The following is a 16577-nucleotide window of genomic DNA, read 5'->3' as shown; positions in this document are numbered from 1 at the left end:
GGAGAAAACCATAGGGAGAAACTGCTCAAGGAAAAAGGGAACCAAACAGCAAAACGTGTAAGAGGCTGCTGCTCCTTCTGCGTGTCCTAGAAATTATAGTCTTGCTGGTATGCCCTTTCTTCACTTAAGGACACACAGACACACAAAATAAAACCCAAATCATTGAACCGAAAGAGTGAGTCATGCCAGCCAGGCCTCCGCCTAGCTAGTCAATTAAAGTGCAGGACCGATTCAGTGCTTTTCTTAGACCCTGAGCGACTGTCTGACTTTCTTCCCAAATTTTTTTAGTAGGAAAAAAAAAGGATATGCTGATTTCCAGCAGGTTGTTATCTGTTAAGTCTCTTCTTGTTAAGATTTTTTAATCTTTCTTCAGAGGAATATTAAATAACTGACTGGGTTACTGTGGACTTTCAATGTATGTTATTGTTAAGATCTCACTCCGTTAATCCTTCATTCTTAATCTCATGTATAGATTCTCTAGAAACATTTTTTGAGTCTAGATTTTTTTCCTGAGTGCTTTGTTTTGTATTAACAGGGAACGGGTATGGCAATCCCCGAAACTCACCAGGTCTGCTGGTCTCACCTGGTAACTTGAACAAGAATATGCAAGCAAAATCTCCTCCCCCCATGAATTTAGGGATGAATAACCGTAAACCAGATCTCCGAGTTCTTATTCCACCAGGCAGCAAGAATACGATGCCATCAGTGGTAATGCAAAAACTACATTTTAAATAAATGTTGATAATGTTTTGTATATGTTTTGCTGTTTTTGTATTTGTCTAACTTTGTGAAATACAAGCTCTCAGAAAATTAACACAGTGCTATTGCTGGAGCCCTATTTGGATTTAGCTATTATTTCTGGTAGCTGGTTTGCGTTTCCCTTTTCATGGGGAAGAAAAAAAGAACCATCATCCAAGAAACTCCACTACACACTGGTGTTCTGGGGGAAAGAAAACATTTCCTTTTAAGGCCTCCAATTTATAATTAGAAAAAAAGTTATTACCTAGTATTCTGCTTATGTGATGCATGATTTGACCAATGGTAGAGCCAGACTCACAGAATGAGGTATTTTTGTAACAGATTTTTACAGTATTGAACTAAGTAAATATGTTCTCAAGGAGCTGAAAATGAAAAATCTTTCCCATCATATCTAAATGAACTTTCTCCATTAGGTGGCAATCTTTTCTGAGGTATATTATAATGATAATGTTTAAATATATCACATGCTTGTGCACTGCCTTTAATTCATCTCTCCAAATACGTGCTTCACGCCAGTAGTCACCTCTCAAAAACAAATTGTCTTAAAATTCTAGGCATTTTGAGGACGAAGGTTATATTTTACATCAAAGAAAAGTTGTGACACTTATAAAAATAATTAAATTAATATGAAATATAAATAATATCCCTAGAAGCTATCATTTTCCTTTCTCTTGGGTCTGGAGGACTAAGGTAAAGATAATATTTGGGGACAAAATTCAGCAACAAAGAGACTTACATCCGTGTTCTCCAAATTTGCTTTGCTTAAGAGTGAGAATATTTAAAACCAAGACTCAGTAGACAAATTTAGATCATTCCGCAAACACATTTTTTTTTCTTCCTGTGCTCTGTGGCAAGCTTCAGGGTAAAACAGTCCTGCAAGCTGATTAGTTTATTATGGCACAGTGCAGATTAATTTTGAATATCAACCAAAAAAAAATCACATAATATGCAACATTCCCTTCGGAAAAGGCTGGATCTAATAAATAAAACCTCCCACAGGGCCATCGCCAAGCAGTGTGGGCCATGCATGGCAGGTTGTCTCTATCAGCAGGTTTATTCCACGTCCCTTAAAACTGATGCTTTCCTAGGGATTCTGTGAACCTTGGTCAGATCTCTCACTGGCCACCAGGTGCAGCTTTCCCCCCTCCTCCAGCAAGTAGGGTTTCAAAGTACAGGCTTTTTCTTTCTTTCTTTTTTTCTTTTTTTTCCTCCAAAATGTGGTAGTGAAATAATGAATTTTGAAACACTGACCTGTGCTGAAAACTAGATAGATTGTCTTCACATTTGAGACAAACAGCTCATTAAGAGAAACAAAGAATGTCTTTGTAAGGAGTTATCGTTAGAGTTTGGTTTTTAAAACTGTTTAAACTGTTGTGTCTGTCAGAAGGTGCTTTTCCTTTTGTTGGAAAGATTTTGCCCGATTACAAATATTTACAGACACTAATTAATAAAACTCCTTCCCCATGCTCTCAGTCTGAGGATGTCGACCTGCTTTTGGTAAGTGGTGAAGGTGCTTCTCTTCAATGGCACATGCACGGAGCAATCCCAAGTGACTTTTAGTTAGAGAGGTAGCAATAGGAAAATGGAAAGATATCAGGAGTTACCATAATGTATCCACATTGACTATATTTCAGTACATTAATTTCAAGTATCACTCACAGGTGAAATGTCAGGTTACCTATTTTTCCATCTCAGCCTCTGTAAGTGAAAGCCATATTTTCAAATTATTTTAGGACTTAATTTGTAATAAAATTGCAACAAGCGAAAAAGTCCGTAGTTATTTAAAACCATGAATATATTTATTTTTCTAAGAATTAAATTATCATGATATTTAAATTTATATGTATTTTTAATCTCCTTGCTGTAAGGCATTAAATATACACATAGCTGCTTTGCCATCTAGTTTGAAAGGATCTAGTTTAGAAGAATCTGAAAAAAGTGGTCAGAGCACCACCTGCTGGTCAAAATATAGCATGACCCTTCTACCCATCTGCTCTGCTGTTTATAGAACTGAGCACAAAAACCACCGTGGTTGATTTTAATTTTTTTTTTAATTTGCATTTGAATAAAAACTGAAACAATGGAAGTACAGTATACATATTTCATCAGTTTTCAACATAGTCTGTTTTTACCCATAATAAAGCTATGGTACTTGTTTCTAGTTCAGTTGCCAAGGAGATACTGATGTAATGGGTTACTATGGCAACTACTGGTCTCTTGAAGGATTGTAAATGATAGGGTTGGCAGAGTTCATAGAGACACATGTTAAATGATTAATTTCATGAGATTTGTACCAAGTTATCTCTTTATGTACAAAACTAATACTGAAGACTAATATTTTTAACTTAAATTCTATCAGTAATGTCTTTTTATTTACTTTAAAAGAATCAAAGGATAAATAACTCCCAGTCTGCTCAGTCATTGGCTACTCCAGTGGTTTCCGTAGCAACTCCTACTTTACCAGGACAAGGGATGGGAGGATATCCATCAGCCATTTCAACAACCTATGGTACCGGTGAGTAGCTTTGCCGTATTCAAATAGTATGTTAAATACTTTTTATTAAAAACCAAGATAAAAAAGATATTATCTATTAATTAGGAAGCTTTATTTAATACCTGTGGTGTCCAGAGCGCTATACCATTACCTACTCATTACCAAGACAAAGTGAATATCTACAATTTTTCTTTCTTCCGTGACTGAAAGTTTTATTAACCCAACCTTAAATCAGTATAAAAGAACAATTTCAACAGAAATGAGCTGTTATTTCTTTGATGTTATAGAAAGCTCACTTTCTCAGCATTGTTTAAAAAAACATTTCTAGATCATCAAATACTATGTACCTCCATGTGATAACCAAATTGTAGTTCTCCTAAACTAAAACTGCAGGCTATTTTGAAGTTTTCATGGACTAGTTAAGTTTTGGTATATAAACTATCTCTTTTAAAATAAAATTAGGGTAATGTTTTATCTCCCTCTCCCCCCATGAAAAAGTATAACAATCATTAAATAATACTAATAGGATTTTTTGAATGTTTTTATTCTATTCAGCTTTTGATAATTTCCAAATTAAATGTTTTCCCTTGCTATTGTATTTTTTGCTCTAGAGTACTCTCTGAGTAGTGCAGATCTGTCATCTCTGTCTGGGTTTAACACTGCCAGCGCTCTTCATCTTGGGTCAGTAACTGGCTGGCAACAGCAACACCTACATAACATGCCGCCATCCGCCCTCAGTCAACTGGGGTAAGCAATATTACTTCTTCTATAATACACTTTTAGAATGCATTTTTAAATGACAAATGGCAGTCTCTAAATATGTGCTCTAGTGTCCCATTGGAGGACGTAAAATTCTGCTTTACCAAAATCTGAAATTAGCAGATCAGTACCTTGAGTTAGCTTAAGTACTACTTTCCTTCTTCTTTATGAGGATGGGGAGTTCTGTGACAGTGGTGTATGTTATTTCCCTCTTGTCTTTAGGCTATCTTTGTTTCCAATCCTATCAGTGATAAATTTTTATTTAATTAAGTTTTCACATAGCACATATGGGACATAAGAAAACATTTACAGTTATTAGTTTGTTAAGTTTTTGAGATGTTTGAGAATCCTTTTCACTTAGCATTAACCACATAGTTCATGCTAATGTTAGCCTAATACTCATAGTCAACTATTCCATTGACATACAGACTTCATATATTTATAATATGTAATATACTTGCATATCCATAGATATTATATGAATAAAAATATATTTATCTGTACAGACATACAGTAATTACCTGAATTTGGGTATACAAATAATTTTTGATGTTTTCTGAAGTCAGACGATGTGTCTTTCTGCCCCCTTGTGGTACTTTTGAGATACGTCTTTATTATAGAAATATCTCCTGCCATTTATCAATGGAAACAGTCAAATCTTTAAAACCCTCGAATTCACAAATAACACTACTTGTAGAACAAATAGTTTCTTTTAAGTTAAAACATGAACCAAAGACTTGGCTTTCAGTTTAACTAATAACTCCAAAATTTCCATTAATCTTCAAAAGAAAATACTAGGAAGATATAAAATATTTTAAAATAACCCATTTTTATATTTCAGAAACATTCTATATACCTACCCCACTTTTACTTTTCTTCTGAGCCACTTGGTTAGAATAGTTAGCTAATTCTGTGTTCATGTTTTAAGGAGATAATGAGAATAAAATACTGATTAGAATACAAATCACTGATTGATATCACAACTTCTCTCTTACCCCCCTCCAGCCCCACTAGCCTTCTCAAGGAATTGATTTCACATAGATCAGTGCTCTGGTTATGGAGTCTTCATCCATTCTCTATTTGCTTATGTGCCTTTTACTCACTAATCACTATTGTCGAAAATCTAACTCCTATGTAGATAATAAAATAAGTTCACTTGACACTGTTGCTCTGCTTTCTTGAAAGATTAACTTTGGAGATATATTACACAGGGATCAGCAACAAAATTTCTTTTTAGAATAATGTTTAATTTTTCCCAGAAATGTTAACTATCCAAACAGATACTTATTGCAATAACTTTTTCAGGTAATTCTAAGTACATTGCACCAACCAGGCAATTTAAAAGTACATACATGTGACACTGTACTTCTGTGGGTCAGCAGTGGGTCCAGTGTTTGTACTTTTTGTCAAAAATAAAGGTAGCTGTTTACTGCTTGTTTTTCACAAAATTTATCCATTACAGGACTAGATTTCCTTAAAAATCATCATTATCAAAAGCCATTATTATTTTCCCTGAATATGGCTTTCTTTGTTTTCAGTAGCACCTAATAATTTGCATTTTTTCATAGAAAATACATGTATTTATGTATTTTAACTATACCAAAAATTCTTAATTCTCTTCTATCACATGAGAAGGATCTAACTCTTGGCTGCCTTTAGACTTGAGTAAATGACAAAGAAGTGGCAGCCTTGGAATTACAACAGCCCAGGATGAAGCATTTTGTTTAGTTCTAGTTTCTTTCAACACCAGTTCTCATGGTGTATGATTTGACTCTGAATTTAGTCTATGAGTTTTTATGGCACTTAATTACTTCCCTTAGCCCTCAAATAGATACCCCTTCCAGTCCTACTAATTTTGGCCTGCCTTTCTGCCTACCTGCCTTCCTTTTTGCCTGCCTGCCTGCCTGCCTTCCTTCTTTCCTTCCTTCCTTCCTCTCTCTCTCCCTGTCTCTTTTACACACATACCGTACACACAAATGCACGTACAGTAGTTTTCAAAAAGAGATTCCTTCAAATGGACTAGCCTATGCTCATACAATTAAATCTTAAACTTAAAAAGAAAATCCCAAGTGATAATATTTATGCAAAATAAATTATATGAGCTAGCTTCCTTACAATGTAAATCAGGTTTTTTCAGTTGTTATTTTTTCAGGCCAGAGTAGTCCCATATGCTTCTGTGGTGGATTCACATCCTTTCAGGTAGATACAGTGTCCAAAGCAGAGTAAGGTATCTTTGAGCTGTTTAATATAAGTATACATTCCAGGTGGCCCAAGAGGGTCACCATTCTTTCTCAAAAATAAAAGGCTTTGGAAGAGCTCTTTGTAATTTGTTCATAGAAACACCCTTAAATTTTCAACACTAGACTGCTAACACTATCTAGTGTCTGATTTTATCTAACTGAGTTAGATAAACAACATAAACTGACTTGATTTAGGGGGCAGAGAAGACAAGCAGAAGGAATTTGCCATGGAGTGTTAGCAAAAGTCATTGGAATACTAATATTTGAGAAGATGACCTCCAAATTTTTTTGCTATTTTTCTCCCACCACCTAAAAAAAAAAAAAAAAAGGCAACCTAGTTTATAGAAGCATTTCTATCATCATCCTTGTTGATGTGGGTATTCAGTACATACTGAGAGATGACTCTAAGTAAAGACGGTTTTTAGAACGTTAGGTTAAATATAGTTTGATAGTCTAAGAGATTTGAATAAAACTCTCCAGTCATGTTCCATTTCTGAACAATATAGGGAAGGTAGGTGTTTTCCCAGCTGGAAGGAAGGCGTGTGTAGTAGATGGAAGCCTGCAGCAGGGCTTCCTATGGGAACTTGCGTATCTGGCTTCTGTCTCCCCACCCACCTCCTTATCACCCACACATAGGAAATATCTCACGGTTATATGTGGCTATAAAAATTTTGTTCCCAAGAACAAGTAGACCAACTTGCTTATATCTAGCATATATACAGCTAAGTGATTTTTAATGCTGCTTTTTCTTTTCAAGAAAATACTTCTTTGATAATGGAGACTGTCCAATTAAACTTCGTTCTATTTAGCATCCTGTAGCAGAGCATAATGAAGCTGAATCTAAGCTATCATTTACAATTCATTAGTGTGGATTAGTGTCCCCAGAACTACTCAAAATGCTTCATAAATGCTTTCAGTGTCAAATGAAATGCAACTAAGTTTATCTTATCTTAGGGACTAGCCTTTTTGTTTATAGGAAAGGATAAACAATAAGTGTTATATCTTTTATGGGAAGAGATATAGCAAAGTTCATACAAGCCAGCTGACATTGGGAAAGATAGTGAGTAAGTGCATAATGCACCTTCCAAAAGCTTTCATAAAGAACAGCATTTTTATTATATTATTTTTTGCTCAATTTATCCAGATTAACTGCTTATACTAGTTCAACTCACCAAATGTTTTTTCTACTTTTCCACGTTACCCTGACTGTGGAGACACAATCTGAATGTCAAAGGGCATACAAAAGTATTTATTGATATGCCACTTTATTTTCAGACTCCTAACTGACATTCATTATTAAACAGTCGTGTGATTCATAGCAGAAGCATTTAATTAAATTTCAGTAAAATAGTCTTTCTCATCCAGAGCCAAGAAAATTGTTTCTTCCAGAATCAAAAGATGATTTTCTGACATCAAAATGAATCATTAAGTAACTCTGAACCAAGATAAAATAGTCCACCATTATGGATCCTTTTGAAATATAGGTGTTTCCCCCGATTTCAATGTCTTCTTGATTTAAAGACTATTTAATTAAAAGTCTTAGAAAATTAGTGTACTAATATAGAATGTAAAATAAAAACAAATAGCAAAAAATATAATCACTTGATTGAAAATTATGTACACTCAGTGTAGTGTCTTGATATAAATGCTAAGACTGCTTTGATTTCATAAGATCATAAAAGCCAGAGAAAGAAAGGCTTGTTAGGAAAACAAATAATTCTCCTTTATTTTATTCTCGACATTAGCTCATCCATTAATAAGAGAAGGAAAGTAATTCTTTGCCAGTAGGTGGTGCTTTTGTATAAAACATCACTCAAGGATAAACTGACTAATTTAGTATCTCTATACATCTTGAGCCTGAATGCATCTCCCCAAATCCCAGCCCCAAGTTACTCCACTTTTTCCTCTGAAATATATAGTCATTTTCTCACTGGTCACAATGACATTTTTAATACCACCTAATTTTCTCCATTGGAAAGTTAAATAATCACATATATGAATAGATTGGCTTGCTTCCCTTTGTTTAAAATGGGTGTGTCTGTATGGATTATTCTTTACTGTGACTCTCCTCAGTAAAAGAGGTTTCTGTTCTCCTTTGAAAAAACGGGCAGGTAACCCTGACTCTAGCCAGGGATGTCAGGGCACTCAGAATGTAAGAAGAGTGCAAACATCTTGAAATTGATGTCACCAATGTTACTAGGGTTTATCCTGATCCAAGTCATTATGATTGCTAATCTACTCCTAGAGCGTAATGCTTTTCCCTCCAGAATTTCAAGTATCTAAATTGTCCCACTTTTTGGAAGAAGGGCAAGTTATACTGCCCTGGAATAAATAAGGATTAAGGGTTATAAACACAATAAAATCCCATTAGATCCTTCTTTACAGCAACCGTTCTTTAGGAAAATCCAGATTCATCAACTAATGAGAGTGTTGAATTAGAGGCATGGTCTCCTTAGTACTGCAGAAGGGAGAGACTAGCAATAGTAATATTGAGGAAATTGTGGGGAAGAGACAGCAGTTTCATCCCATGTAATTGAGAAAGGATGAAGAAGGTCAAATTATTTATTGGTTTTAGTATAATAGGAAGTCTAAGTATTTTTAAGCCAGTACCTAAAATTTCCCACTGCTTCTTTCCCCCTCCCAAGCTTCTCACCAGTTATGATTATATGCACCATTTTATGGATTTTTTTATTTGAAGTTTGAAGTCTCTTCACTTTCTCTGAAGACTGTGCAACTTAATGTCCATGTGCTTTATGATTAAGTCAAGGGAAACATCTGTATCCATAATAAGCTCTCTACAATAATACACAAACACAAACATTAGTAAATCAAAGAGGTCTAACTCAGAAGCTAAGCTTGTATCGTTAAGTCTCCAGTCATATTTCGGAACTAGTTTAGGGATAAATTCCGTGGACACAGACAATGCTTTTTCCAGCGTATTTTGTTAAAATCTTCTTGAACTGATAACCTATATATTCAGGGAGTCTATGAGAGACTAGAGGTATGATTCACGAGGCCTGGACCAGTTCAGTGCTGTAATTAGTACCGGGCAAAGCAACAAAGGCATCCCAGTCGCTCTAAGAAGGCGATGCCCAGGTGCTTTCAGGCACGCTCCCCTCATCCTGGGCAGGCTCTGGTGTGATGCAAATCTTTACGCTGCTGTTTTATGTAATTGTGAGTTCCTGGGGGCTCCAGGCCTCCTCCATCTGTAACTGGGTTTCCTTTCCTCCTACAGAGCTTGCACTAGCACTCATTTATCTCAGAGTTCAAATCTCTCCCTGCCTTCTACTCAAAGCCTCAACATCAAGTCAGAACCTGTTTCTCCTCCTAGAGACCGTACCACCACCCCTTCGAGATACCCACAACACACGCGCCACGAGGCGGGGAGATCTCCTGTTGACAGCTTGAGCAGCTGTAGCAGTTCCTACGACGGCAGCGACCGAGAGGATCACCGGAACGAATTCCACTCCCCCATTGGACTCACCAGACCTTCGCCGGACGAAAGGGAAAGTCCCTCAGTCAAGCGCATGCGACTCTCTGAAGGATGGGCAACATGATCAGATTATTACTTAATAGTTTTTTTTTTTTTTCTTGCAGTGTGTGTGTGTGCTATACCTTAATGGGGAAGGGGGGTCGATATGCATTATATGTGCTGTGTGTGGAAAAAAAAAGTCAGGTACTCTGTTTTGTAAAAGTACTTTTAAATTGCCTCAGTGATAACAGTATAAAGATAAACAGAAATGCTGAGATAAGCTTAGCACTTGAGTTGTACAACAGAACACTTGTACAAAATAGATTTTAAGGCTAACTTCTTTTCACTGTTGTGCTCCTTTGCAAAATGTATGTTACAATAGATAGTGTCATGTTGCAGGTTCAACGTTATTTACATGTAAATAGACAAAAGGAAACATTTGCCAAAAGCGGCAGATCTTTACTGAAAGAGAGAGCAGCTGTTATGCAACATATAGAAAAGTGTATAGATGTTTTGGACAGACCCGGCAAAGGGTGGCCACGGTTAAATGTTAGGAACACGCCAGGTCACCTAACACCCACCCCAAGAACGCTCACAAACCTGCAGGCACATCATTGGCGTATGGCACTCATGAAAAAGGATCGACGACCATTGAAAGAGGACCATACCTATTTTTAAAAATGTGGAGTTTGAGGGCTAACGTATTTAATTAAATAAATAAATAAATCTGGGTCTGCATCTCTTATTAAATAAAAATATAAAAATATGTACATTACATTTTGCTTATTTTCATATAAAAGGTAAGACAGAGTTTGCAAAGCATTTGTGGCTTTTTGTAGTTTACTTAAGCCAAAATGTGTTTTTTTCCCCCTTGATAGCTTCGCTAATATTTTAAACAGTCCTGTAAAAAACCAAAAGGGACTTTTTGTATAGAAAGCACTACCCTAAGCCATGAAGAACTCCATGCTTTGCTAACCAAGATAACTGTTTTCTCTTTGTAGAAGTTTTGTTTTTGAAATGTGTATTTCTAATTATATAAAATATTAAGAATCTTTTAAAAAATCTGTGAAATTAACATGCTTGTGTATAGCTTTCTAATATATATAATATTATGGTAATAGCAGAAGTTTTGTTATCTTAATAGCGGGAGGGGGGTATATTTGTGCAGTTGCACATTTGAGTAACTATTTTCTTTCTGTTTTCTTTTACTCTGCATACATTTTATAAGTTAAAGGTCAGCTGTCAAAAGGATAACCTGTGGGATTAGAACATATCACATTGCAACACCCTAAATTGTTTTTAATCCATTAGCAATCCATTGGGTCAACTGACATCCATTGTATATACTAATTAGTTTCTTTCATGCTATTTTTTGTTTTTGCATTTTTACCAAATGCAGGGCCCCTTTCTGATCTCACCATTTCACCAGGCATCTTGGAATTCAGTAAGTGCATACCCTAAACTTGCCCATATCCTAAATTATCTGGTTGGTTTTCAGCCTAGAATTTGAAAATGCTTTCAAGAAATATGCCCAGAATAGAAAGCTCAGTTGGGGCACAGGTCCTGCCAGCATAGCCCTAGAAACAAGTGATATGGAGTTTACTTGATGTATGAGTTATAAATTCCCACAGAAGAAAAATGTGAAAGACTGGGTGCTAGATAAGAAGGAAACAGGTAAAGGGATAGTTGCTTCATCATCCGTTTTTAATTATTTTAACTGACCCTCAACAATCTTGTCAGCAATATAGGACTGTTGAACAATCCCGGTGTGTCAGGACCCCCAAATGTCACTTCTGCATAAAGCATGTATGTCGTCTATTTTTTTTTCTTCAATAAAGAGATTTAATAGCCATTTCAAGAAATCCCATTAAAGAACCTCTCTATGTCCCTTTTTTTTTTAATTTTTCAAGAAACAGTGATGACTTGTCTAATATTCGTCTATAAGGGATTAGTTTTCAGACCCTTTAAAAAAATGAGTGCCATAAAAAAAAGTTGATATATATTGCTTAAAAGAGATTTCAGTCTAGGAATGATTTTCCTTCTCTTGGAATGTGAAGATCTGTCGATTCATCTCCAATCATACACATTGACGTACACAGCAAAGAAGACAGACAGTAAGATCGACACTGCTTTATCATGTGTTGGACATTTCTTAGGCATTTTTTTTCTTTCTCTTGCGTAGTCTGCTATGTGTTTCACATTGTAAAAGGCTGCCGCTGGGTGGCAAAAGCCAAGAGACCTTACTAACTAGGCTATATTTTTCTTAACTTGAAAAATAACTCTGAAATCCACAATTAGATGACAATGCACCTTTGGTTGTATCCGCATAGGATGCTAGCCTGCCTTGTACTAGCGTTTTATATACTAAATCAAATCTTTTAAAAAAAAAACTGTCAACCATTTCATATATCCCACTACTCAAGGTATCCATGGAACACGAAAGAAAAACATTTATGCAGAGGAAAAACAGAAAATCATCCCCCAAAACACACATACACATTCACACCTTGGGGGGAAAAAGGAAGAAATCATTTTCCTCACCATAGAGTTGATCCCATTCTTACAACCCATCCTTAATAACTTGGTGTGTATAAAATATGCAAACATGTCACAATTGTTCTATGTCATTTCAAAACACTTTATCAATATCAGAAGAAACTTACCAATGGGTGGGAAAGGGTCATTATGTGAAAATATGAAAAAATAGCCATATTAATTTTTTACCTGCAGTTTGCCTCAGCAACAAAGAAAAAGTGAATTTCTAATGCTGAAGATAAAGTAAGCTAAAGTACCAGCAGAAGCCTTGGCTATTTATAGCAATTCTGACAATAGTTTTATAAGAATATGGAAAAGAACAGAATCACTTGAAAATGGATGCCAGTCATCTTTGTTCCCACTACTGAATTCATATGAAGTGGTGGCAAGAAAGCAGAGGGATGATCTGAGAATTTTTTAAAGATGATCTAATGAGAAGAAGCACAATTTTGATTGTGATGAGTCACTTTCTGTAAACAATTGCTGTCTAGCTTTACCCTTATACTTTAACTGTAATTTACCGTTTATTGTATTTGCAAAGTTAGTATGGTTTTGGGTTTTTATCACAGTAAATCCTTTGTATTCAGGAGTTTAGGGCAGAGCCCTGAGGGAGTATTATTTTACATAACCCATCCTAGAGTAACATTTTAGGCAACCTTCTTCACTGCAAGTAAAAGTACCCTAAGTGGCATTTTACACAGCTTACAAGTATTGTTATATCTAATCCTATTTTAAAAGATTTTTTGGTAATATTAAGCTTAAATACTGGTAACACTGATCCAGTATACTCAAGCTGCACAACCTGTATATTGTATGCATTGGTGTGTAGAAGGCTGTTCATTTCAACCTTTTTTAAAATTGTGTTTTTTAGTAAAATGGCTTATTTTTTTCCCAAAGGTGGAATTTAACATTTTGTAATGATAAATATAAAAATACCTATCATCCTCCAATCATTTTAAGGTTAATTAAAGTGAAAACCTTAAAGAAATTCCAACACGGTTTTAAAAGGAATATCTGCCCTCTCACACTTTTATGTATTTATTTTTCTTACATACCATCTTTTAACTTAGAGATAGCATTTTTTGCCCCCTTTATCCTTGTGTTTTTTCGAGAGAGTAAAAGCTTTGTATTTCTTTCTTTAAAAAAAAAATTTTTTTTTTTTTTAAAGAAGCAGCCACTTGAACCCTCAGTAAGGGCTGTTGCCTCAGCATGGCATACTTCATCTGTTCCCATTTGTGCCATCTGCTGTGATGTCGTCACTTCTATGGCGTTAATTTCCTGCCACTACAGATCTTTTGAAGACTGATGGAATACTGTTGTCTGTTAGAATGCTTCAGACTACAGATGTAATTAAAGGCTTTTCTTAATATGTTTTAACCAAAGATGTGGAGCAATCCAAGCCACATATCTTCTACATTAAATTTGTCCATTTTGGTTATTTTCATCATCGGGTATTGCATTTTGCCTTCCCTGTTCATACCTCAAATTGATCCATACCTCAGTTGAATTCAGAGAGGTCAGCTAAGAGACGGATTCTGTGGTGGTTTGAATGCAGTGCCAGTGTTCTCTCCGAGCGAAGCAGCGCTGGGTCACTGGAGGCATAGGACTTGGATTGCTTCAGATGGTTTGCTCTGCCATTTTTCTTCTTTTTCTTTTTTGGGGACTTGTTTCCATTAAATGACAGTAATTAAAATAGCTTGTAAATGAGGGCATACAAGCATTTGCAACAAATATTCAAATAGAGGCTCACAGCGGCATAAGCTGGACTTTGTCGCCACTAGATGACAAGATGTTATAACTAAGTTAAACCACATCTGTGTATCTCAAGGGACTTAATTCAGCTGTCTGTAGTGAATAAAAGTGGGGAATTTTCAAAAGTTTCTCCTGCTGGAAATAAGGTATAATTTGTATTTTGCAGACAATTCAGTAAAGTTACTGGCTTTCTTAGTGATGCAGTGTCCGTGGTGCATTTTTTTTAATTAATGTTTTACCATTTATTCCACTTTATCTTGTTTTTTTTAAAGGCAGCTTTTCCTACAAGCGCACGTGAGCCTCCTCATTGTCAATTCAAAATATTCAAAAAGAGGGATAGGCATGTTTTGAGGGGAGGGAGGTATGAATTTGGTCCCTGCTCTTGGAGTGATACATGGATCCAGCCAGGGTGGGAAATTCAAAGATATTATTGGGTGATTCAACTTCCTCATCAACGCAGTTCCCTGAAGATCTTTAATAACTTGCTTAATTACACAGAATTTTCCAAAAGTCATTGTGCAAGTCATTCCCATGTTTAGGATTTTTTAAACTAAAATGTGTAGAAAGCACTTCCAGATGTTTTTTTTTTTTTTTTTTTGCTTCATCAAAATACTTCCTTTAACCAGAGAGGTTGAAAACATAGGCTTCTATCTAAGTATTTGAGAAAATGAGTGAATTCATCCATTTTTAGAAAGTACAAAATATATCCACTACCAAAATTTAATTATAATTCTAAAAATGCCCTTAGATCAACATAGACACTAATTTAGGAATTGAAAAGGAAATCAAGGAGGCACTGATCAGCCAACTGGAGACCTGGACATTTGCATTAGCAGTGATTCTTGCTTTGATGAAAAAAAAAAAAAAAATGCCTGTGGCTTCAAGATAGCAGTGCTTTTTTCTTTGTTCTCTCTATTCACTTTCAGCAAACATTTATTAAGCAATTATTATGTGTAGCTCCTGTGGTAGATTCTAAGATGAATGACGATGTAGCCCTTGCTCTTAAGAAAGTTCTAACTTAATAGGAAATTAGGAGTTCCCGTCGTGGCACAGTGGTTAACGAATCCGACTAGGAACCATGAGGTTGAGGGTTCGGTCCCTGCCCTTGCTCAGTGGGCTAACGATCTGGCGTTGCCGTGAGCTGTGGTGTAGGTTGCAGACACGGCTCGGATCCCGAGTTGCTGTGGCTCTGGCGTAGGCCGGTGGCTACAGCTCCGATTCAACCCCTAGCCTGGGAACCTCCATATGCCGAGGGAGCGGCCCAAGAAATAGCAACAACAACAACAACAAAAAGACAAAAGACAAAAAAAAATAGGAAATTAAAAGACTAATAGGAAGCAGGACGCATTCTCAGAGACTTCTGCAGAGGGCTGGGAAGGAACCGCTTTGACCATCTTTGGAACACAGTAGAAGCCCTGAGCATGCGCGCTCCGTTTATCTGCCCAGCAGAAGCCACCTTTGACTTGCCTTTAGAGATGGATAGGCAGGAGAAAGGCCCAGAGGGATGAGGACAGGGCTGACATGTAGGCTTGACACGTGGCCCTGCACTTAGTTTCTTGTTCTACTCTCACCTTTTTGATGATCTTACCCTTGAGCTTGTGTTTTGAAAGTGAAGTCCAGTAGGACAGTGGAACATGCATGTGAATGGAGACAATTAATAGAAAAAAAAAAGTGGAAATCTTGAATTTTAATGCCTTTAGAGGACTTTTTCTCTTCTCTTTGAAAAAGGACATTTTTCACTTTGCACTCAGCCCAACAAATGATGAATCCATTCTTGGATGAGAGCAACCTACAAGGAAGAAATAATAGATACTAAGGCACAGGGATCGGAAAGCAAGCAAGACATATGTGCAGGAATGGTCACACCATCCTGTTTAAAGTACAGCATGTGTAGGTGTTGGAGGAGGTCATGGAGAGGACGTGACTGCCAGGTGCCCTGAGCATTAGACCTAGGATCCCTCACTTCCTCTTCTGTCCTTGGAATGTCCATTCTGCCCACTGCCCACAATGGGAGCTGTTTCCAAGAGTACAACCTCGAGAGAACAAGGTGGCATTGAAATCATCTGGGCAGTATAAGTGACTAAACCCTGTTAAGGACTCCATATAAACTTCTAAGATTCTGGTGGGCAGGTACAGAGATCCATTCATCTTGCAGCCCAAGACAAACCTTCTATGCAAGTTCCCTTGCTCATTAAACCAGGCACCCACCCATCTGGAGTGGTCTGTCTCTTTGTTCAGTCTCTCCGTTACTTTCTGAGTACAGAGGCCGGGAAGTCCCCAACAGGAGCAGTTCAGGACAAAACTGGGAGAGTTGGTGGGGGCCTGATTATATAATTATAATTGGAGAGTTCTGAGGTTTAAGGAAGTAAGTGAAAGGTTCCAAGAGGAAGACTTGTCAAAGAACAGCAAACCATGAGGTTTCTGGTAGGAGTGATGATAGAAAAGGAGTTGTTTATAGTTTCAAGCTTAAATGATTAGGATCACAGTAACGTCTAGATTGGATATGGAGATGGCCTGCTTCATTGGGAAGGTAGTTCCTTCATTTTTCAGCCTGTGGAATTGGAGT

General features: G+C 36.6%; 1 protein-coding gene across 23 annotated transcripts in view; it reads left to right on the top strand.

The window, feature by feature from the left end:
- MEF2C (myocyte enhancer factor 2C) overlaps positions 1-14210 on the top strand; it is a 172930-nt gene extending 158720 nt beyond the window's left edge. For 18 of the 23 annotated variants that reach the window (XM_047778266.1, XM_047778251.1, XM_047778267.1 and 15 more), the window contains 4 exons: positions 536-708; positions 3145-3274; positions 3865-4000; positions 9488-14210. In XM_047778266.1, the coding sequence (XP_047634222.1) occupies positions 536-708; positions 3145-3274; positions 3865-4000; positions 9488-9809 (761 nt within the window). In that variant the 3' untranslated portion in view covers positions 9810-14210. The remainder of the gene's footprint in view (positions 1-535; positions 709-3144; positions 3275-3864; positions 4001-9487) is intronic. The other 5 variants (XM_047778274.1, XM_047778271.1, XM_047778270.1 and 2 more) reach the window with 1 other exon arrangement.
- The last annotated feature ends 2367 nt before the right edge of the window (positions 14211-16577 follow it).

The sequence above is a fragment of the Phacochoerus africanus genome, chromosome 4 (genome assembly GCF_016906955.1).
Source record: "Phacochoerus africanus isolate WHEZ1 chromosome 4, ROS_Pafr_v1, whole genome shotgun sequence".
Taxonomy (NCBI): domain Eukaryota; kingdom Metazoa; phylum Chordata; class Mammalia; order Artiodactyla; family Suidae; genus Phacochoerus; species Phacochoerus africanus.
Note: the sequence above shows the minus strand (reverse complement) of the source record. Positions and strands in the feature narration are given on the sequence as shown.